The following is a 24698-nucleotide window of genomic DNA, read 5'->3' as shown; positions in this document are numbered from 1 at the left end:
TGGACTAATGTGGTCGTATTTCCTGCTTTTGGTCAGGACTCGAGCCGCAGCATTTTGGATGTACTGCAGTTGTCTAACAGCTCGTTTAGAGAGGCCAGTGAACAGGCCGTTACAATAGTCTATCCGGCTAGAGACAAAAGCATGAATTAGTCTCTCCAAGTCTGGTTTGGACACTATGTTTTTTATTTTGGCAATGTTTTTGAGGTGGTAATAGGCCGCTGATGTAATGGACTTCATATGACTGTTCAAATTCAGGTCTGAGTCCATGATTACGCCGAGATTTCTAACTTGACTTTTGGGTGCCAGTGAATCAAGATGACCAATGACAACCTCTCGGTGTTTTTGTGGGCCAAAGACGATTATCTCAGTTTTATCTGTGGAGGAAGTTATTTTGCATCCACGCACTAATCTGTTTGATACAATGACAAAGTGAATCTATAGGCCCATGTTCACCCACTGTTAATGAAACATAGATCTGCGTATCGTCTGCGTAATTATGATAAGATACATTGTTTCCTGATATTAATTGACCTAGAGGGAGCATGTACAAATTGAACAAGAGGGGCCCCAGAATCGACCCCTGGGGAACACCACAGGTCAATGCAACTAGGTCTGAGACACAGTTTCCGATGGCGACATATTATGTTCGTTCCTCGAGGTAGGATCTGAACCACTCGAGAGCCTTTCCAGAGATTCCCACCCAGGTTTTCAACCTCTCTACTAAGATCCCGTGGTCCACTGTGTCAAACGCAGCGATCAGGTCCAGCAGAACTAAGACTGTGACCTTGCCTACATCTGTATTTAGCCTGATGTCATTTGTCACTTTGATCAAGGCTGTCTCAGTACTGTGACAGGGTCTGAAGCCCGACTGGAACACGTCAAAAACATTATTTACAATAAGAAAGTCCGTAAGCTGGCTGTAAACCACTTTCTCCAAGACTTTTCCTATAAAGGGCAGATTTGATATAGGCCGATAATTGTTCATTTCTGTTGTCTCAAGACCACTCTTCTTCAGCAGTGGCTTAATGACAGCTGTTTTTAGGGCCTTTGGAAAAACTCCAGTCTGGAGGGAGGTGTTAACTAGACAGTTGTTGGGATAAACTGCTCAGCACAGACTTCAAAAATCTGGTTGGCAGTTCATCCAGGCAGCAGGTACTTGAGCTCAGACCAGAGATAACATCCTCCACTAAGTCAGGAGTGACCGGTGCAAAATGTGTCAGCTCTACTTCTACTACTGGTTGAAATGTTACCATTTGTTGTGAGGAGCTAATAGCGTTTTTAATTGCATGGACCTTGTCGCTAAAAAAATTTGCAAACTCATTGCACTTGGATGTACATATTAATTCATGGGGCAATGAAACTGGAGGGTTTGTGAGTCTGCTGACCGTGGCAAACAGAACACGAGAGTTGCCGTGGCAATTTGAAATTATTTCAGAGAAATACTTCTCTCTTGCTCTACGCAGAGTCTGGTTGAACACGTGTAACTTTTCTTTGTAAATTTCATAATGTACCTGAAGCTTTGATTTGCGCCATGTTCATTCGGCTCTCCGGCACTCCCTTTTATGTGCCCGGACCGAATCTTCATTTATCCAAGGGGCCTTTTGCTTAGTTTTAACCAATTTATCCTTAACAGGGGCTATGGTGTCCAAGACATTTAAAACACCTGACGTATAGGAGCTCAACAAATTATCAACATCGGAACGGGGGAATCTTCAAATGTAATCATTTCTATAAACTGTTCTCTTGTTTTATCATTTATGAGTCTTTTCTGAATCACTGCGGACCCAACTGCTGGCTTGGGCATGACAGAAAGTTAAAAGAAAACACAAATATGATCAGATAGTGCAACATCAACAACATTCACATTAGAGATTGTAACACCTTTTGTCATAAGAAGGTCCAATGTGTGACCTCTGTTATGGGTGGGCTCAGACACATGTTGAGTTAAACCAAATGTGTCCAGGACAACATTGAGTTCTTTTGTGTGCCGGTCATTCAGTACATCCACATGCACATTCAGGTCTCCAGTAATTATCAAAAAGTCAAATTCAGTTGCCACAATTGAGATTAATCCAATAAAATCATCAATAAAAGAAGAAACATTTTGGGGCGGTTTATAAATAACAATATAGAGTATGGCAGATTGTTGTATCTGATGAAAACTCCCCAAACGACAGTTTGTGACAAGATAAATTGTCCTTAAATAGGGAACAGACACCCCCACCTCTCTGATTGTGTGTTATTTCAGACATAAAGTTAAAGTTTGAGGGGGTACACTCAAGTAGGACAGCATTCTCAGTGTTTTTATCCAGCCATGTCTCAGTTAAAAACATAAAATCAAGGTTATAAAAGGATATAAGATCATTAATCAAAAGCGATTTGTTATTTAGCGATCTAACATTAAGTGCAGCGTGTTTTAATGTGATCGGGCCAGTTGCCACATTCTGACGGGGGATGTGTACTAGACTTGTTTGGTCCGAGCGCCTCGCAGAGCTCTTTCTAACTGAGCTCTTTCTGTTTTGAATAATGGTCCGTATAGGTGTGTCATATCGCGGGAGACAGGGGGCGCTCAATGGAATAGGGTGACTCCCAGGAGAAGTAAACAGGGAAGGGTGTGACGTCGTTGTTGATGGTTGTCAATGGTTTGTTTGTACAGCATGCTGAAAGTTTTTTGACAGCATGTGACTGCCCAGTCCACTCGGGTGAAGACCGTCTCTGTTGAAGAGGGCGGGGCGATTTCTGAACAACTTGTAGTTGTTAATGAAAATAAAATCATTAACGATGCACTTCGAATGAAGCCACGTGTTAAGACCCAGTAGTCTACTAAAACGCAGATCACCGCGGGACCACGTTGGAATGGGACCTGATATGAACACTGACAAATTCACGGAGCGGAGGAAAGCAAAGAGGGCCTTGAAATCTCTCTTTGTGATCTCAGATTGTTGGCGGGCGGTGTCATTTGTTCCAACGTGAATTACGAGCCTATGGACGGACTCTGGGGCTGACTCAAGCAAACTTGGGAGCTTGTGGAGGATGTCAGACACAGTCGCCCCTGGGAAACAGTGTGTAACGGCATTAAAGAAGCGAGTGTGTCTAACTATTGAGTCGCCCACAATCATTGTGCTTGGAGAAAATAATGGCCTCGGTGAAGCTTGTTCGATGCTCCGATCTTGGCTTGATCGTGATGGAGGGTCCTCGATGGAGGCTCTTGGCGCCTCGGACGACGTGCGCTGCTGCACCGGCGGTGGAGGTGGAGGTTGAAGGAGCCCACCAGAACGACGGAGAACCGCATCCTTGAGAAGCCTCCGTCTGGCAGATCCAGTTGTGGACCGGCTGGGCTGTTGTCCCATCTGTGCGCCGGATCTGATGCGCTCTGGTGCTGGTGCCAGGTGCGCTCCGCTGCTCGGAGGGTCTCCAGTGGACACCTGGGTCGCCTGGCTACGCAGCGGGTCTTCGTGTGGATCTACTGGAGGGCTACGCCGTTGCACCGGAGGGTCAGTTGCAGACTCCGGTTCAGGGACTTGGGCCTGGGTCTGTGGGGCAGTGTCGTCAAGGGAGTTTTCTTCCAGGACAGCGTAACGATTTGATAAGCAGAGTGGAGGGCCATTCGGGAGTCTGTTTGATATACCCCCACGGACCACCACCTCCTCATCCAAGGAGGTTTGCCATGGAGTAGAGCAACAGGTATGCCGTGGGCTGGCAGCAGGACACTGCCCCATGGCAGCAGGGTCCCATGGGGCAGTGTCCTCGAGGGCAGCGGTGAGGGAGGCTAATCTCACGGATTGTTTACATGCCACGTTTATAAACTCCTGGAGCAAAGCTTCTTTCTTCACCAGCTCGGACTTAAGACGCTGAATGTCGCCCTCCAGGTGAGTAATTTGTTTAGCTTTTTGTTCCTCCGAAGTGTTAGATGAATGCTTAGCAGCAACGGCTAGTTGCGCAGGTAGCACGGGTGGCACGGGTGGCATGGGTGGCATGGCCGGAGGTGTATGGTTGAACCAGTGCCTTGCTTTGTAAAACAATTTGTTTAAAGTTGTTTAAAAAGGTTACATACCAAAACACCTGACATACAAAGTCCAAAAATACAGGTAGTTTGTGGAAGTTTAAAAGAGTGTGCTGTGTAATGCGCACACAAACACACTTCTGACTATCTCACCCAAAACTGCTGTAGCCTCTGCCTCACACCCAACCTGGCCTCACTCTTGCACCGGCAAGAAAAGAGAAAGCATTCTAAAAGTGTCAAAGCCATATTTGAACTGGCAACCTCCTACACCAAAGACCAGCGCACTATCACTGAGCTGTAACTCCATATTAACGATGATGTGGGCTACTCTTCTTTCGCTCACAAGAACCACAACCTCAGGTATGATGTATGAAAAGATGTTTATTTTAGATCGTTGGCGTTGTCGTTTTGGGGCTTCAGATAGGGAAGCTCACGGGCTCTCGTCCCCATCTGTAGAAATAGCAGAAAAATATTAGTAGAAGGGAGGGAGGGTGGGGCCAGAAACTCCGAACGAGAGGACGAGGTTAGTAGTCGGGGGGCTTAAATAGTCCGGCGGGCGGAAGAGGCGTATAGGAGGTGTGGTCCGGCTCTCGAACCTAGATAAATATAAATACTTATCTCCATTTCGCTCACAAGAACCACAACCTCAGGTATGATGTATGAAAAGATGTTTATTTTAGAACGTTGGCGTTGTCGTTTTGGGGCTTCAGATAGGGAAGCTCACGGGCTCTCGTCCCCAAAGCTTCCTGTAGATCACCAAGGTTGTGGCGTGTGTAGACCTCGTATGCTGTGGATGACCAACGGACTAAGATCTTGATTAGGCGGTCGGGCACGCCTCGGCTGGCACCCAAGTGAGGAAGCCTAGCCGAGCTGTGCACTAGGGAAGGCGGGGCAAACTCGGAGCAACGAAGAAAGCCGAAGAAAGCCAGCAAGAACATGGACTCGAGCGTGCGCGATATGTGCGGGGGCAGCACGTTAGAGCGGATAGAAGCTAAGCATCGCCCAAGCAGGTCCGACGTGAGAGGGAGTTGGCGGCGGGTAGCTTGTGGAGCTTGCCGCTGTAAGCCTTTAAAGGACCTGACTCACCTGGTAGAGGACAGATGACGAAAGAGGCATGCCGGTTAGTGCTTTAGCGAAGAAGCAGATTCCACTAAGGTATGCCTTAATCGTGCCAATGGAGAGTGATTGATGAGAAAAAACGTGGGAGACGAAACTTGTTAGAGTGAGGACGTCTAGGAGGGGAACGGCAACCCATAGTGCTCGTGGAAGGAGCGAAATTTACCCCAGGCGGTTCGATAAGCTGCCTGAGTCCGGGGTGCCAGACTATCGAGGATGGCGGACTGGGAAATCCGCAGAAGGTCGGCTAGGGCTGGTCATAAGGCCGGGGCCCAAGTAACAGGAGGCGGGGCCGACAAGGCTGGGTGCGGGGCCGACGAGGCCGGGGGCGGAGCCCAAGTGACTGGAGGCGGGGCCGACGAGGCCGGGGGCGGGGCCGACGTGGCCGGGGCCGACGAGGCCGGGGGCGGAGCCCAAGTAACTGGAGGCGGGGCCAACGAGGCAGGGCCCAAGCGACCGGAGGCGGGGCCGGAGCTCAAGTGACTGGAGGCGGGGCCGACGAGGCCGGGGGCGGGGCCGACGAGGCCGGGGCCCAAGTAACAGGAGGCGGGGCCGACAAGGCCGGGTGCGGGGCCGACGAGGCCGGGGGCGGAGCCCAAGTGACTGGAGGCTGAGCTGACGAGGCCGGGGGAGGGGCCGACGAGGCCGGGGGCGGAGCCCAAGTGACTGGAGGCGGGGCCGACGAGGCCGGAGGCGATGAGGGCGGAGACGGGGCCGATGAGGCTGACGAGGCCGGGGGCGATGAGGGCGGAGACGGGGTCGATGAGGCTGACGAGGCTAAAACAGCAGTGGAGGGGCTGCCGCTAAAATGGGCGGAGCCCAAGCGACTGGAGGCGGGGCCGACGAGGCCAGGACTGTTGAGTACGAAGTCACGTCCAGAGAAGCGGTTCCAACCGGTAGCCAGCTTGGAGAACCACTGGATGAACCGGCGGGGGCAGCATGAGCCTTAGATGCAACGGACTGACGTGGCAACCCTGTGCCGAGAAAGGAACCCGAAGGCCTGTCGGTAAAGCGGGCTGGAAATTAGCCAAGGTATCTGGCAAACCCGGGGCAGGCTAAGGCCTGCGCCCCCCAGAAAGTGCAGAAGGTGGACCCAGCAGAGCCCAACCTTGAGAATAGAATGAAGAAGAGGGCAACCCGGTGCCTGAGGTAGATGCAAGAGGAATAGAGCCCGACGCAGTGCCAGGTGACGAGGCACGAGGGCCGAAAGTGAAAACAAGCTGTAAAACCATAGGCAAATCCGTGGTGAAAGGAATAGGTGGAGAGATATCTGGCAACACGCGGCCTGTAGCTGCAGCGCCAGGGCCGCTGTTGACGTGGCTCCCGGAGGGAGCCGGCTGCGACCTGGAGAGAGGTCAACCCGGAAGTGGAAGCTCGGGAGCGGTGAACGCGAGGAGGCTGCTTGCTGGAGCGAAACAACAACCGAAACAGCGCGAGGCGGTCCGCAGCGCTCTCTGCAATCCCGCCACCGTGGTCTAGGCGCATGACGCTTTTGACAGTAGTACGAGGAGAGTACGAGGAGAGCTCCGAGTCGGCGGAGAGCGAGGGCTAAGCTGGCGGCTAGCCCCGGAGCTAACCCCGTAGCTTACGCTAGAAGGAGGGGAGCCGTCATGCTGGCCTGGATGAGTGCGGCGGGGAGAACGTGCGGGAGACCTGGGAGGAACAGATTGTGGCGTGGCGGGGCGAGACGAGCCACGCCGAGGTGGAGAAGGACAGAAACGACTCCTCCGGGCAGGCCGACGCTTGCCGGTAACCGGTGTCGGCGGGACCGATTCCGGAGCGGCGCACCCCACGGGGGAAAATCTGGGTATCCGGGACTGGCTGTAAGAATTCGTCGTCCGACGGGTTGAGGGAGAGTTGATCCATACCGTGCGGAGGGGACAGCACCTGGGACTCAAACCGGAAACGGAACAGAGACGGGACGGAAGCTAGACGGCCAGAAACTCCGAACGAGAGGACGAGGTTAGTAGTCGGGGGGCTTGAATAGTCCGGCGGGCGGAAGAGGCGTATAGGAGGTGTGGTCCGGCTCTCGAACCTAGATAAATATAAATACTTATCTCCATTTAAATAACCGGTTAATATTTCATTCCCAGTACACCACTGGAGGAGAGTGGTCAATTCAGGTCATGTGTCCCACCATACACTTTTTTCAATTGTTTTCGACATTGTCCCCAGTGTTGCCTCAGTTGTTTCCCTACTATCCCACAATTTCTTTGTCTTTAGTTTGCATATTCTGGAAGCGTTCTTTCCATGTTTTTCAAGAGGGTGGGAACATAGACGTTGATTCATAATATATCCATTAGGTGCCGAGCCCAAGGCAAGGCAAGGCAACTTTATTTATACCGCGCATTTCGTACACAAGGCAACTCAATGCGCCTTACAAAAGAAAATATGCAAAATTACAATCAGGTTAAGTTAAGGCAAAGCACATATATAAAAACATCAAGACATGGGAAACACACAGTACACCTGGGCAGGCGCTGGAATTTTTTGTAAGGTAGGGGAGGGGCGCCCGCCTATCGACTGGAGGGCGGGGGTGGGGGAGTTAAAAAAAGTTGGTGAACACAGACACAGAGGGATTTGGGGCGTGGTTAGGGAGGGGATGTGTGTGCAGTTATTTGCATAGTCCTTGAAATGAATGTTGTGAGTGAGTGTTTGTAAATATAGTCACAGAAGCGTCAGTCCGTATCTGGTTTAGCTCCGTGACTTGACCTTGAGTGGGGAATGCTGACGGTGTAGGAGAGATAAGAGGTCCAGCTGCTTCAATCTCCTCTCAGGAGGAAAAGAATTATTCCAGTATTAGTTTGTCAATTTATAATAAATTGTCTCAGCATAAGTTCAGTTCTCCAGAGCAGGTAGTTCCTTCACAGTTCATCTCTTTTCCTGCCAAACAAAAAAAAAAAAAGTCAAGGTCAGAATTGATCCAGCAGTCTCACAATTGGGAAACCAACACTCTTGCTATGACGCTCGACAGAGACCGCAAATGCCAGCCGACATGAAAAAATGTCTCATGAAATGCTCCGCGCTCATGTGTTTTAAACTTGGATAAGTGTGCAGCGGCCCATGTGTGGACTAGCTACCTCCTTCACCTCAGACGACCACACGATCACTGAGCTATAAGTCCATACAAACATGGGCCTGATGAGGGCGAGGATTCTCTAAATTCACGGGCCGAAATTAGGTCCCAGCAGCCCACTGGAGGAGAGGGGTTTTTCCTTGTTTTTGATCAGGGTGGAACCATAGGCAGTGATTCATGTTCTTCCAAATAAGTGCAGATTCCAAAATAAAAAATAAAAATAAAGGTTGGGATCAATCCAGCAACCATACGGATGGGAATCCAGCACTCTACCAATGAAGCTACACAGGCTGAGTGAAGAACAAAGCCGATTTTGCATTCATCTTATGAATGACCGCAGTTGTGTATTACAGTTTGGGCAATAATATATTGAATCATTTTGTAATTAGAGTGAATTCCCCTGAACGTCCAAAGATTTGTTGAGAGGGTGCACCCTCGATATGTGAAGCAATATTGTGGTTGGACCCGCATAGTACGCGGAACACACAGAGATGCGGACAGGAAACAGCCGGACTGAACTTCCTGTGATTGTACAGTCCAGAAAAAGCTGAATTTGCAAATTAAAACTTATTTCGCTGACAGAGGGTTAGTATAAGTCCGTACGAGTCTTAAACTGTTGCTTTTGTGAATAAAGGGGGAAATTTGGAAAATTGACAAATTTCAGGAGAAACTGACTGAGTCCAACATGCTGCGAGGCAAAGAACTCTGGCTATTTTCACGGAGGATGGGCGGGCCACTTACAAGCCACTTAAAAGCCCATTTAGAGGCATTTTTGGCGATAGCGGCTGCGTTTGCACACCATACAGTCCAGGAACGGACCTCATGGTGATTTTGAAAAAAATCGATGATTTTGAAAGTCAAATGGGTTTGGGACATGTTGGCCAAAATATGAGGCTTTAATTGGAAACTCGAGTATCAGAGAATCAAGAAGTACGATTTTGAAGGTTTGAGGTTCGGGCCAAGATGGCCGACTTCCTGTAGCATTTAGGGCGGGGTCATAACATAATTTTTGACATGTCCTGACGTGGTCTATGTCCTTGGCCAATGTCACTTTTGTACAATGATTTTTTTGCGACCGGTCCTCCATTGAGTCAATGTAAACTGCCTGTTTGAGGGGGCGCCACAGAGCCAACTTTAATTATTTTCTCGCAAACCCCACCCAAAACTAGAGCTTGCGGAGCACTACCTTTTGACCCCTGTTACTTGCATATCGGCTCATGTTTGCTACGTGAATTCTTGCGTTTTCGTCCCCCGTCATCAATATTAATTAGTCCCTCGTGGGACACTGCGTGTCCGTTGCTCGGGCCTAATAAATAAATGGCAACTGCACAATTCTAATATAACTGCTCTTAAATATGTAGCCTACTTTACTTAAGGAAATGTACATGAGTAAATTAAATAATTACAAACCAATCTGCTGTGAAAATGCCTTGTACTCATATCAGTATTCGTATCGGCAAGTACTGAAATCAAAGTACTCGTACTCGTATCGGTTTTAGAAAAAGTGGTATCGGTGCATCCCTATAAAAAATACTTTTCTTTATATTTTACATCTGTTTTAACCAGAGACTCTGGGGAATAAAAGAAGACTTAAAATATCTGTTATTTTAGATAATTGTATAATTTAAAAATAAACAGAGCCAGAGGGTCTGAGACAGAGCCATGAATGAGAATCCAAGGAGAACAGACCAAAGGACGAATGTTTATTTCACACATGGACATTGAGCTTCGGCTGCGGTTCAACAGAACTGTGAGTCCTAAAGCTCACGCAGTAAAAGCACCAGCCCCTCACACACACGCCACTGCATCACGGGCAGGCCCGCCTTAAAGTACCCATAGGCCCCAGGGCTACACACAGAATTGTGGGCCCCCACCCACCCCCGTCAGCGCAAACCCTAACCCTAAATCCCACAAAAACCCTAACCCTGCTACTCTTACATGTATCCCTTTGGGCCAGGTAGGGCGGGCCTACTCCGGGTACACACATAGGAGCGCAGCGCTATCATCTCATGCGGTTAGTCATGCCGCAAAGTGAAGTGATTGACATGAAAATCAACGAATCGCCTTTTCTTTCTTTTCCCTTAATTCTGATAGGCCCTTCACCATGGTAGGCCCCTGGGCTCCAGCCCCTGCTAGCCCATTGGTTAAGGTGGCTCTGATCACGGGGAAAAGACGCGTCTAAACGCACATGCAAAAAATGATAAATAATAAATACACTTTGCATTGGTCACATATTTAAATCAATATTATTAATTCATTTATTGAGTGGTTTTAATGACAGATGTTGAACTCAGGATTCTAGAACAAAAGGATTTAGAAAAAGACAAAGACGTGACCGAGAGTTTCCCTTCATACGGTTGAGTTATTTTATTCATTTTTCTGAAGGAGATTTTCCAACATCTCTAATGATTAACTTTTTTTTTTTTAATGAACTGGGAAAGGAATGTCAGGAAAAGGTCACGTGACTGAAACTCATCTGTATAATTGAGACTCTGATCCTCAGTCTGACAGAGACACTGAGGAGCCTTCAGACCAGAGCATAAACCCAGGGATCAGGGTCTGAGTGAAGGTGGTGTTGAAGGTGTGGAGGTGGATCAGTTCCTCAGAGGAGACTGTGTAGAAGGACAGAGAGCCAGCAGCACAGTCCACATACACCCCTACTGTCCCAGAGGAGGAGCCGGGCTGAGGGAGGGGGGTTTCTTTGTCTTTATGCAAAACAGAGAAACCATCTTCAGAGCAGAACAGACTCCAGGACTGATCATTGTGTCCAAACAAACTGTCATCACTGAATTCTTTCCTCCTGATTCTTCTGTAAGACACTGATATAGAAACCACTCCTCTCCACTGGACCTCCCAGTAACAGCGCCCAGTCAGACCAGAGTCACACAGAAGCTGAGCCCAGTACTCAAATCTGTCCTGATGATCTGGATACGGCTGATCTTCTCTCACACGTGTGGCCTTCTTGTTGTTGTCAGACAGTTTGAGTTTCCTCTGAGCTGTGTTTGGATCCAGAGAGAGTTCAGTGAAATCTGACGGAGAGAAAACACAGCAGCAGTTAGTCCCTGTTCACTCTTTAGAGGAGAACGGCATTTATATTGATTTGAAATGGACTGAAAGATTCAAATATTAATATATCAACAAATACATGATTGATTTAATTGTTTCACTTAAAAATAAAAATAAATAGAGGAAACTGCACATTTTTAAGCCACAGTTTGTAACATTTCACCCCGACAATAGAATAATACAGGAGCTTTAATTATTGTTTCTGTAAAAATGCTTCTGTTCCAAAGGCTTCACAGGATCGTCTGAGTGAAGCTGAGCTCATTTATTTATGTTTCAGTTTAGTTTCTCTTGTGACGTAGCCACACATAACCTGGAATGTTCTGAAGTGACATTTAACAAATATTTTCTTTCATATTAAAACTTAAATTCTTGTTTGTGTCGCGCTGTCGCAGATAAAGAAACATAATGAACATTTAAACTTAATCTCTTAGAAAGTGGTTTATCAGGAACAAAACACGTCTCAGACTCATGAAGGTGTAACTTTAGTTTAGTTCCTGTAAATTACTGATTTAAGAATGTTTAAAGACAAAACTTGTTTCTTTTCTAAATAATAAATGTATTTTCCGTTCTAATTCTCAAATGACTTTCTTCAAGTTCAAACGTGTTGAAACAAAGTGACTGTGACATCGCTCATTAAACACATCTCTGTGGTTCATGACTCAGAGTTTCAGGTTTAATGAATAGAAGCTCATCGGTAAAGCTCTTTCACAGAGTGGAGCACGTCGGGACATTCATCTGGAGTTTAAAGATGATCCAAAGCTCCTCAGCAGGAGGTCTGATGGGGGGCGGGACTGTGTGTCAGTGGGCAGGGCTGTGTGACAGGGGCGGGGCTGTGTGACAAGGGGCGGGGCTGTGTGACAGGGGGCGGGGCTGTGTGACAGTGGGCAGGGCTGTGTGACAGTGGGCGGGGCTGTGTGACAGTGGGCGGGGCTGTCTGACAGGGGGCGGGTTTGTGTGACAGGGGGCGGGGCTGTGTGACAGTGGGCGGGGCTGTGTGACAGTGGGCGGGGCTGTCTGACAGGGGGCGGGGCTGTGTGACAGTGGGCGGGGCTGTGTGACAGTGGGCGGGGCTGTGTGAGGGCTGATAAAGTCTCAGGTTTAATCTTTGCGTCGTCCTTCAGTTTTCTTTCTGTCGCCCCCTAGTGTACCAAAATGGACACACTTTTCAAACTAAAATATATATTTTTTTTTCATCTTTTTCTAATTTTTTCACGCATCTGAGGAATCAAACATGTGATTTATTTGGGAGTTTTAACCCTTTATTTGCCAGTTTCAAAACAAAACCTTTGAAGTTTGTCACAAACAACGTAAAAACCTGATTCTCTTTATAATAATGAAGAGTTCAGAGCTGGGACTGATGTGGTGTTTAGAGCCTTGGACGTGTCAAAGATCAGCAAAAAATGGATTTGAAGCATTTGTAGTTTTTCTGTCGTGGACAATTCTTTATGTCCAGTTGTTCATTATAAAAACATTCATGACTTCCTTTGTCTTTGCTCCCCTGTCGCCGTATAAAAGTCATTGATCATTTAATTTTGCAGAACAAGAGTCAGGTTTGACATTTGTCCTGTATTTCTTCAGTTTGGACCTTGTTCCTGTCGTCCAGATGAATGAAATCATGTGATTTTCCCATTAGGATATAATGGAGCCATGGCAGAACCTGGACGTTTCATTTGGAAGAAAAGGAGTTGAATTTGACATTTTCACTGCATTTTAGAACTTTCCACTTTTCTAACATTGTAACAGATGCATGTATTTACAGTCAGTTTATACTGAAGCTGTGGCCCAGGGGAAACTACAGGATCTGTTTGTCTTTATGTTTATGTTTTTCTCAGTTCTGGCCAAAAGGATGGCAAACTTCCTTACATCGAACAACTACATAGACACAAGTTGCCAGAAAGCAGGGCTCCCAGGCTTTCCAGGTTGCATAGAGCATGCAACAATGATCTGGGAGCAAATCCAGCGAGCAAAAACGGAGAAGGCAGACTTGCATGTAGTATGGCTTGACATGGCTAACGCTTATGGGTCTGTGCCACATAAGTTGATCGAGTTCGCCCTAGACTTCTTTCACATCCCCAAAGAGATCTCAAGCATGTTAAAGAAGTACTTTGATGCTTTCGAAATCATCCTTATTGGGGCCCGTCAGGTTGCCAGGGGCTTGAGATATCCCACTGGGGAAAGATTGCCTGCCTTGAGATGTTACATGGACGACATAACCATCCTACAAACGGCTCCATGTACAACCAGGATGTTAAAGCGACTCGACGAGCTGACAGAATGGGCAAGATTGAGAATAAAACCTTCCAAGTCAAGGAGTTTGTCACTAGCTAAAGGAAGGAGAAATGATGAAGTCGTTTTCTCTGCTGGAAGCGAGGAGATACCACGCCTTGTCGAGAAGCCCATTCGAAGCTTGGGAAGAGAGTTCAGAGTACGCAGAGGTTCGCACAGGACGCTGGGGCAAGACACTTTTTTGGTCTAAAGCCACAAGGGAGCAAAGGAAGACTATGGTGGTTGAAGAAGTCACGCAGAAAGAGCATGACCAGCTGTACATCAAGGCAGTGTCACAAGGCAACCAAGGGGCATGGTCAAAATGGGACGCTGTCGCAAGCAGGAGCATTAGCTGGGCAGACATTTGGCATCTCCCACAGGCCCGCCTAAGCTTCCTACTGAGGGCAACGTAAGACACGCTTCCATGCCCTCGGTACCTGGCCCTTTGGTCCGCATCAGAGAACAAGTGCCCTCTGTGTGGAAGTGGTAGTGCAGGCCTTCGGCACATCTTGTCATGGTGCAAGGTGGCACTTTCCCAAGGTCGCTACAGGTGGAGACACAACCAGGTCCTGCGTAAACTGGCAGAGTTGCTGGAGACCTGTAGAGTAGCTGCAAACAACACCAGGAGGGTTCAGACACCATACCTCCAGTTCGTGAAACCAGGTCTAGGGCACCAGGGACAAGCAGCCAGAAGGCATGTTCTCACCCCAGGACAGGACTGGGAGATGACCGTGGATCTCGGCAAACAGCCGGTCTTCCCGTCGGAAATCACACAGACAACACTCAGGCCCGACACAGTGCTTTGGTCGAGGCTGCAGAAAAGGGTCTTCATCATAGAGCTAACTGTCCCGTGGGAGGAGGGAATCCAGGTGGCAAATGAGTTCAAGAGGCTGAAATACACGGAGCTTGCAGCAGAATGCAGAGAGGCTGGGTGGGCGGCTACCATTTACCCTGTAGAGGTAGGTAGCAGGGGCTTTGTGGGGAAATCCATGCTGCGCTTGCTCAGAGATGCAAAACAGACAAAATGTCAGGAAATGAAAAAAATAAATATTTAAAAATGTTCAAAATGAACACAGGATGAACACAGGGTTAAATGAACTTTCTCCAGAATAATAATGAAGGTCTCAGTTCTAAAGGTTTGAGTGAAAACAGCTCAAACTCTTCTCACGTCAATATCGCAGCTGTCGACACGAGAGAAACTTGTACAACAGCAAATCTTCTCAGAACAACCAACATTTTAAAAGTATATTAAGAGTCAGACTTACATCTGCAGTTCATCCATTGTTCTCCAGCAGGACTCCGTCTGAAACAGACACAGACTCAGATCCACAGTTTGTTTGTGTCGACTGTAATAACTGTGTAATAACTGAGTAATAACTGTGTAACAACTGTGTAATAACTGTGTAATAACGGTGTAATAACTGTGTAATAACTGTGTAATAACTGTCCTCACCTGAGAGTGGAGAGTGAGCAGTGGGGCTCCTCCTGTAGAGCAGTCAGGAGCTTCACTCCTGTGTCTCCTGGATGGTTGAAGCTGAGGTCCAGGTCTGTCAGATGGGAGGGGTTGGACCTCAGAGCTGAGGCCAGAGCAGCACAGCCTTCCTCTGAGATCAGACACCCTGACAGTCTGAACACACAGGGTTAAACAGAGTCATAGAAATGACAAACTCACAGAGATGAAGAGTAAACCCTCTGACCTGAGCTGCTCCAGTTTACAGTGAGGACTCTTCAGTCCAACAGACAACATCTTCAGCCCTGAGTCCTTCAGGTCGTTCTTACTGAGGTCCAGGACTGTCAGACTAGAGGAGCTGAGGACTGAGGACAGAGCTTCACAGCTGCTCTCTGACAGGTTACAGCTGCTCAGTCTGGAGGAGACGGAACATTTACAATAAGACACAAACTTACACAAACACAAAAATAAGAACTGGATTTAAAGAGGCTGTTAGGTTTTTACAGGTGTTTAAATCTAAACAGAAAGAGAAGCTTCTACATTTCAAATTGACTAAATAACATTTCGTACTTGCCACTCATTTTAATGTTTTTGCTGCCGGACTGTTGCTGTTGTGACATCACTCACATACCCTCTATAACCTCAAACACATCTTGAACAATATTTGACATCTCGTTGGTTAGAAAATGCCACATTGATCTAACATGTCCAGTGGTTGCCTTCCTTCCTCAAAGATGTGCAAGTGGCTCAAAGCACAACTTCAGCAAGTTCTAAATTCACTTTGTTTCTTGTTGGCGCTTGTTGTTCTGACTCTGAACTTTAGGAGCAGTCACAGCTGATGTGTTCGTGCTCTTTGTCACTTCCTGAAACACTGAAATAATTCAGCAGCTTTTTGTAAAGAGACGATGGTCACACAGGCTTTATTTCAGCTCCTGTTCCGGCTGTTTTTGATGAAGGAAAAACTTTGTAACAAGTTTAACTAGAGCTGAACAATTTGGATAAAAAAATAATTGTGATTTTCCAGACCGATATTGTGAATCGATATGTGGTTTAAATATTTTATATATCGCCTGTGTTTAATTTTCATGTGCCTGAGCATAAACTTCTAAACTGCTGATAAACATCACAGTGATCAGTTAATACATTTCAGCTTCATCAGCAACAAGATACAAATCTGCAAAAAACAAAGAGAAAAGAGTCTGAAGAGAGAACATACTTAGTTCTAATCATTGTCACATTAACATAGCACTCTCTTCCTTCCTGTTCAGTGACATAAATACAATCTCTGAATCAAAAGCTGCTAAACGCTGTTTGTTTTAAAGGATCTATATCCTGCTATTTTAGCCATTCCAAAGTTAAGTATAGGCATGTATATAATATATTGTACCTCTACCACTATGGAGCACTCATTTTTGTGATAAATAAAAGTGTTTTCTGGAGGTATTTTTCAAACCCGGAAGACAAAACGCTTCGATTCAGTTAACTCCGCCCCCTCTCTCCGCACATACAACTTTACCGTAATATAAATACACAACATAAGTGAAGTTACTTCACGATGCAGTTATACGGAGTTGACATCTGCAACACAGCTTGATAAATGGCTAAAATACATGTTAATATGCTAACACACAAGCTAATATGCTAACACACAAGCTAACCCGCGTTTGGACTGACTCACCGCTCTGCTCCATCGCTGTTTACATTATGGGACTCGCGTTGGTTATAAAAGTTAATCCACTTTGATTCTGGCGAAGGTTCACAAACATCCATCAGAGACAGTCACAGAGAAACACTGTTTGGGTGAAAGTCGCTGAATCCCCGAGAAAAAAACAACTTCTGAGAGAGTGGCCTCTTCCTGAAAAAAGTTGAACAAACTCCCGTCCTCGTAGCCAAACGCGCTTCTTTTTCTCCGTGACATTATCGTAAGGTAAGAATAAAGAACAGGTGTGTCCAGAGTAGGTAACAAGCTCCATCTTCAGCTGCAGCGCAAACATGACTGATCTGTTCAGACGCTCAAGGCAATGTGTTTGTTTTGGCCTAAGCTGACCTGGAAGCACCTCGGGCACATCCTTTTTATTTCTTTTTTTTCTTTTTCCTCTTTCATCTCTCTTACGACAGAAATAATGAAAAAGCTTTTTTACAAATTAAAATCAGGCTGTAAGACATTGCTTTACAGACGTCGAGCACTTCCGTTCCGCTGTTACGACACAACTGAACACTCAGTCGTTCACCAGGAGAGGGCGGAGCCTCAGAGAGCAGGATTCAGGGCGATTACTGAGAGCTGCGTGAATGAAGCCACAAACCACTCTGGGGTGTTTTTGATAAGGAAATAGCATAACAACATGGCTAAAAGCACCAAAAAGTCGATTTTGCATGATATAGGACCTTTAAGAAAATCCACCTCATATTTACATTAAAAACCTGCAGTGAAGATGCTCCAGTTGGACGAGGCTAAATACAGTGATACGAGCGTACGGTGATGAACGGAGGAGTTTGTCTGTTTTGAACCACCTCGACCTGCTCCCTGAGGAAATGATGATTCTGTGACTCAGTCCGAATCTCAGGTCGTGAGACTTTGTTTGTTTGTGATAATAGTTTGCAGTTCGCTCTGCCCGAGACACAGGTGGAGTTTGTTTACAGCGACTGCAGAGACAAACATGATTCTCCTGAAGACACTTTTCATTGACCAACAGCCAAAGGCAGCGAGGCTCCATCATTCTGATTGGAGATGACGTCTGTCACTCAAACTGTGGAGGACAAGACCCAAAAAACAAACCCTCAGCCCTTGAGGTCACATTACAGCAGCAGCTCAAACCTCAGTTTCAATGTGATGAAGGACAATCCTGCAGCTCCAGGTTTAAAGCTCTAAAAGTGTTTTTAATGCCTTTGACTGGAATCAACTTTATAAAGCATTGTTCAGGTACAAAACTGAGGTCTAATCATTAAACAGTATATTTTCCTGAGGCAGCACAGTTCCTGTAAAGTAATATCATGAAAACAAAAGATCTACTTTTAAGATCTATTTTAATCATTTCTGAAAACATTACAGAACAATATCAAGAACTGTGTTCATGTATGTAACAAATGATTAACATGAAGAAAGATAAACCCTCTGACCTGAGCTGCTCCAGTTTACAGTGAGGACTCTTCAGTCCAACAGACAACATCTTCAGCCCTGAGTCCTTCAGGTCGTTCTTACTGAGGTCCAGGACTGTCAGACTAGAGGAGCTGAGGACTGAGGACAGAGCTTCACAGCTGCTCTCTAACAGGTTACAGCCGCTCAGTCTGGAGAGAACACACTGTTTTAGGAGAAGTTTAGAAGGTTCATACTTACATAGACCTCACTCACAGAGCTTTGTTGGAGGCTTTGACCACTGGCAGCAGCCTCAGCAGAGCCTCCTCTGAAGCACAGTATTTCTTCAGCTCAAACTGCTCCAGAGCTTCTTCTGATGACAGTAAGATGAAGGCCAGAGCTGACCACTGAGCAGGAGACAGTCCACCTTCAGACAGACGTCCTGAGCTCAGGTACTGTTGGACCTGCTCCACCAGAGAACCATCATTCAGTTCATTCAGACAGTGGAGCAGGTTGATGCTTCTCTCTGCAGACACTTCCTCACTCAGCTTCTGCTTGATGTACTCAGCTGTATCCTGATTGGTCTGGGAGCTACTTCTTGTCTGTGTCAACAGCTCTTGGAGAAGGCTCTGATTGGTCGGCAGTGAAAGACCCAGGAGGAAGCGCAGGAACAAGTCCAGGTGTCCATTTGGACTTTGTAAGGCCTGGTCCACAGCCGTCTGGTAGAACTCTAATGGGCTCCTACAGAAAATTAAGAACCTGGAAGTTCTAGACATCTCTTCCACCAACAGGTTGACTCTGAAGAAGGTCTGATGGACGTGAAGAGCAGCCAGAAACTCCTGCACACTCAGATGGATGAAGCAGTAGACCTTGTCCTGGTACAGGCCTGGCTCCTCTCTAAAGACCTGTGTGAAGACTCCGGAGTACACTGAGGCAGCTGCTGCGTCCAGCCCACACTCGCTCAGGTCACTCTCGTAGAAGATCAGGTTTCCTTTCTGCAGCTGCTCAAAGGCCAGTTTTCCCAGAGACTGCACCATCTTCCTGGTCTCTGGACTCCAGTGTGGGTCTGTCTCAGATCCTCCTTCATACTTGATGTTCTTGACTTTGGCCTGAACCACCAGGAAGTGAATGTACATCTGAGTCAGGGTCTTGGGCAGCTCTGCTCTCTCTCTGGTCTTCAGCACATGCTCCAGGACTGTGGAGAGGATCCAGCAGAAGACTGGCATGAAGCACATGATGTGGAGGCTTCGGGACGTCTTGATGTGGGAGATGATTGTGTGGGCCTCGTCTCTGAACCTGTTCCTGAAGTACAGCTCCTTCTGTGGGTCGCTGAACCCTCGCACCTCTGTCACCATGGAGACGCACTCAGCAGGGATCTGATTGGCCGCCGCGGGGCGTGTGGTTATCCAGAGGCGGGCGGAGGGAAGCAGGCTCCCCCTGATGAGGTTCACCAGCAGCTCCTCCACTGAGGCGCTCTCTGTCGGCTCCGTCAGGGCCTTGGTTTGGGTGAAGTCCAGAGGAAGTCTGCACTCGTCCAGACCGTCAAAGATGAAGAGCAGCTGCAGATCTTCAAAGCTGCTCACTTCTTCTGTTGCTCTAAAGAAGTGATGGAGCAGCTGCACCAGGCTGAAGCTCCTGTCCTTCAGCACATTGAGTGCTCTGAAAGTGAAGGGGAACAGCAGCTGGACGTCCTGGTGGGCTTTGCCTTCAGCCCAGTCCAGACTGAACTTCTGAGTGAGCAGTGTTTTCCCGATGCCAGCCACTCCCTTTGTCAGCACTGTTCTGACGGGCGCCTCAGTGTCCGCGGGGCCTTTAAACATGTCTTCACATGTGATGGCTGTCTCTGCTCCGCCTGCTTTCCTGGAGGCTGTTTCCATGTGTCTGACCTCATGTTCCTGGTTGACCTCTGAGGCCCCTCCCTCTGTGATGTAGAGCTCTGTGTAGATCTGCTGCAGGAGGGCGGGGCTTCCTGCTTTAGCCACGCCCTCAAACACACACTCACACTTCTGCTGCAGGTCACGCTTCAGTTTACGCTGAAGAACTCCAGCACGACTCCCTGAATGAAGACACAGACAGAGCCTGAGTCTCAGAGAAGATCAAATGACTGAGTGAAATGGACCTACTGCTCCACAGACGCTCAGCCAGCTCCTTCTGCTGCCTCCTCCTCAGGAAGTTCACAGTGATCTTCAGAAAAGCCTCTCCATCCTCATCAGGCTCTAAGCATTCTGGGTAATCTGTGCTCAGAACCTTGTGGATCTTCTTCAGCTCCTTCTGGACAAAAGTGAAGATGTCCTCCTCCAGAAGCTGCACAGACACATTAGAAACAACACAAATGCTGTCAGTGTCAGATCTGTGTGAAACAAGTCCATTCATCTGAACATCTCCAAACTTCAGTGAAGGACACACCTTAAATATGGAGTCCAGCTGAGTGTGATGTTGCTGAGCTCTGAGCTCTGGAGCCTGCTCCACTCTGTGACAGAGACACAACAAACACCTCAGGATTCAGCTGTTTCTCTCACACTTTCAGAACCTCATTAAACCACTGTCTGTCCTTGTGTTTAAACAAACTCAATCTTACAGATCTGAGGAAAAGTGCAGCGGTTCCCACATGGACTGGTTGCTCCTGAGGGACTCACAGTCTGGGTCCTGTTCAGATGGAGGCTGTTTCTGGAGGATCCTGAGACAAACAAGAAGTGAAACGCATGAAATCTTCCTTGATGTTGTGGCTCCATCACAAAAACAGTATAATCTGTTCAATTAAGCTAAATCTGCTGTTAAGTCTAGTACTTTTTTATTTTTGTTGAGTTGAGATGTTGTACTGGGGTCCCACAGGGAGAAGTCCTCTCACTGCTTCTATTTACTATTGCACATCAGACTTTAACATATCTGAGCGAGTAGACTCAGCGGAATTCTGAGGTAAATTTTAAGAGATTTATATTTGATTTCAAAAGCCACTTTATAAAAGTTCAAAGGTTACTTTAAAATGCTGCATCACTGAAGTTATTCAAACAGAGATCTAAAATGTCATTAACATAAAGTGGTGTCGAAGTGAGTCTGACTTACTGTAAACCATGTTTTTCTTTAAAATCAATCCAGCGAACATTGGATCGATCACTTCTCACTGACACCGGGCCAATCCCAGGAGCAGATCTGTGAACACAAAAGACTTTTGAGTCGACTATGACGTAACAAACACAGTTAGAGTTGAGGTAATTATATCAAGTCCTCAAAAACAAAACAAAAATGAGAAAGTCTTAATCTCAGCAGATCATCTCTCTGGATAATGTTAGCATATCGACAAGTTCTACAGTAAAAAAAACCTTGGAGTTCTGTTTGACCAACACCTCTCTTTTAAAACACATATAAACCAGGCTTGTAAAACAGCAATCTTTCAACTGCGCAACATTGCTAAAATATGAAGCATCCTACCCAAGAGTGACACAGAAAAACATATTCATACGTTTGTTTCTTCAAGGCTGGACAGCAGTTTTCAATTACTTCAAAATGCAGCTGCAAGATTGTTCACGCGGAGAAAGAGAAGAGAACACATTACACCTGTGCTAAAGTCTCTCCACTGGCTTCCTGTTGAGTTTAGAATAAAAATTTTAATCCTGCTCCTCACATTTAAAGTGTTTGGCTCCGCTCTATCTCCAAGACACTATCGTCACATATCGACCAGTCAGAGACTCCGCTCTAAGGGACTAGTGATTCCTCGAGTCTCTAAAATCCCTGTCGGAGGCAGAGCCTTCAGCTCCAAGCTCCGGTTCTATGGAATGAACTCCCAGCTCATGTTAAAGAAGCAGACACAGTCCCTACATTTAAGACTAGGCTCAAAACGTACCTTTGAGAATGAGCTTATGATCAGGTCAGTTTGGTGAAGCTCCAACCCACAGCCTGAAGTAAAGCTGCTTTAGGAGAAACACACAGTGTTTACATTGTAATATTTACTGCTCTGTTTCATTGCCTTAGCGTGAGGGAGGGAGGGAGGGATTGCTGTTTAAATCAGCTGATCAAACATGTCAGAGCAACATGCCTAAGAGCAGGTCTATGGACACATAGAGAACAGTGTTAGAGCTAACTCTGACATGGAGAACAGTTGCTACATTTACATGTGTAGTCTTGTCCGTCTGGGCTAAAGATTGGATCCGTTTTCCTGAAAGAACCAGACAAACCAGTCTCGTCTCTGTTAAATGATCTCTTCTTTGATTCTTTGGGATCAGCAAAGGAGCAGTGCAACTACTGACCAACAGGAGTCAGGGGGTTGATGACCATGTGCACCATTTCCAGTTGACCTTTGGATGCCCGGAACCCCCCTGACTCCCCCCTGTCCATCACACTGGACCAGGTGAGGAGAGAGCTGAGGCGACTGAAACAGAGGAAAGCTGCAGGGCCAGACGACATCAGCCCCAAGCTACTGAGGACCTGTGTAGACCAGCTCTCCGAGGTCCTAGACCTCAGCCTGGAGAAGGTCCCCATCCTGTGGGAGACCTCCTTTGTGATCTCGATTCCTAAAAGAGAGCACGCCAGGGAACCGACCCACTACAGACCAGTCGCCCTGACCTCCCACCTAATGAAGACCATGGAGCGGCTCATCCTCACCCACCTCCGCTCTGTGGTGAGCTCCAGCCTGCGCTGACGAGCTATACACCCATGGTCTACGCCAGGGTCTCCCTCCATGTTTCAGCTCAAATCCACTGTTTGCTTTTTGATCAATCAATCAAACTTTATTTATAAAGCGCTTTTCATACCGAAAGGTATCACAAAGTGCTTTACAGATTACAATATTTAAAACAATGCGCCTGGCACAACCTCCCATATGTATATTTTATATATCAGTATTAAATAAATAGATTAGTCAGTTAAAAGCTAAGCTATAAAGGTGGGTCTTGAGCCTGCTCTTTAAAACATGAACGTTCTCTGCAGCCCTGAGCTCCTCCTCAGGTCGTTCCAGAGGCGAGGGCCGTAATATTGACGAGGCCATTGTTGTGCTGTAAGCTAACATGGTAAGCTAACGTGGTGTGTTCAGTGGGTCTGATTTGTTTGTGTTTTTTTTGGTCGTAAGCCGTGTGTGCAGGTTGAGGATAATATAACGTAGTCATTGTCCATGGCACTAATGACCGTGTGTGCGTCTTCTTTCCCTCTGGTCACATGTGTGTGTGTTGGGATAATGTTGCTCGTTGCCATTGTGTTGCTAGTTTCTGTAGAGGTATAGGCTCTATGGGAAGTGGATTTATCCAGGAGACACTTATTTATATATTTCTTGTTTGCTACTATTTTTCTTTTCTTTGATGGCACATGTTACTTTCTTTTTTGCCTTTTCTCCCCCCTGTGCTTTACAGCTTTACAGGGGGAGCTGGTGTGGCTTTTCTAAATGAGATGTAAATGAGCCCTAGTGTCATGCGCAGCAGCAGCAGCAGCAGAAGAGAGGTGAGAACTGCTCCAAAGTTTAGAGGCCAATTTCTCTGCTTAGAAATATCCAGAGAGGTTAGCTTCAAATGTTCACAGGTTCTCCAAATACATTTTCTCATGTTTACAACCCTGAACATGAAGATTTGATTTTTTACTGAAAGTTGACAAACAAGTAACAGACAACTGTGAAGTGAAAGCAAAATGATACATGATTCTGTTATTTTTAAAAATATAGAAAAGTGAAAAGTGGGGCGTAACACACTTCACAGTTGTGTATGAACTTTCAGCAAAACATTAAAAAAAAAATCTTTATGTTTATGGTTGTAGACATGACAAAATGTGCAAAAGTTCAAGGTGTATTAATACCAAAAAAGACCCTCCACACACAGAGAGATCCTAGACATGGGCTTCAAATGTCAGATTCCTCTGAAGCATCCTGGTCTTCCATAACACATCAGCAGAGCCACAGGCTGAGAACATCCATGCCACACAATCACTTTAAGGCCGTCATTCAAGTAAATCGACTAAGTATATATGCAGGATTATAGCTTTCTCTGTTTAAAATCTTGTTTTTAGTGATTTAATGTAATATTCTGAGATTTTAATTTGGGTTTTTTAATAGCTGACGTAAAGAACAGAGTTAGAGACTGATATAAAGAACAGAGTTAGAGACTCTGATATAAAGAACAGAGTTAGAGACTCTGCTATAAAAAACAGAGTTAGAGACTCTGGTAGAAAGGACAGAGTTAGACTCTCATATAAAGGACAGTGGTGGATCTCACCTCTGAGCTTTGGGGTCAGTGGTTTTAGAGGCTCCGTCGTCGCTGAACTCTCTCTCCTCCATCGTGTGTCCAGCTCTGACTCGCTCTGAGACTGAGGGAAACTAAGAATCAGAATAACAGACACTGAAAGGTGAATCCAAACACTTTTTTAGTCTATGGTCATGAAGATTAGATCAGGAAGACAGTCTGTGATAAAAGATCAACCAGAGCAGAACATTTAATGAACACAGACACAAATATCTATTTAAAAGAGTCCGGGGTTTTTTCATGAGGAAACAACAAAATGTCACAGAGACTTACTCAACTATACGAGTTCAGCCAAAGAGTGTGATGTGTTTGTGTGAGCTCTCAGTCGTACAGGAGTTTTCCATCATTTGTTCATGAAAGTGTGACAGATCATGTTATAAATGTAAAACTAGGGTCCAGTGATGGAAATAAAAAGCTGCTCCAGTCTTTTC

At 46.5% G+C, this 24698-nt stretch overlaps 1 protein-coding gene across 1 annotated transcript; it reads right to left on the bottom strand.

Annotated features, from left to right (window-relative positions):
* Positions 1–10675: 10675 nt before the first annotated feature.
* LOC306960425 (protein NLRC3-like) lies at positions 10676–24302 on the bottom strand (the record flags this gene model as incomplete). Its single annotated transcript, XM_079552856.1, has 9 exons — positions 10676–11224; positions 14792–14829; positions 14980–15153; positions 18094–18261; positions 18326–20105; positions 20173–20353; positions 20456–20519; positions 20628–20726; positions 24241–24302. 9 exons carry the CDS (start codon positions 24300–24302, stop codon positions 10695–10697), a joined length of 3096 nt encoding a protein of 1031 aa, XP_079408982.1. The 3' UTR covers positions 10676–10694.
* Between the last annotated feature and the right edge of the window lie 396 nt (positions 24303–24698).

This window comes from Gobius niger, assembly GCF_951799975.1.
Source record: "Gobius niger genome assembly, chromosome: 3".
In the NCBI taxonomy this organism is placed as follows: Eukaryota; Metazoa; Chordata; class Actinopteri; order Gobiiformes; family Gobiidae; genus Gobius; species Gobius niger.
The sequence above is the reverse complement of the archived record's forward strand: the minus strand, read 5'-3'. Positions and strand labels throughout refer to the sequence as shown.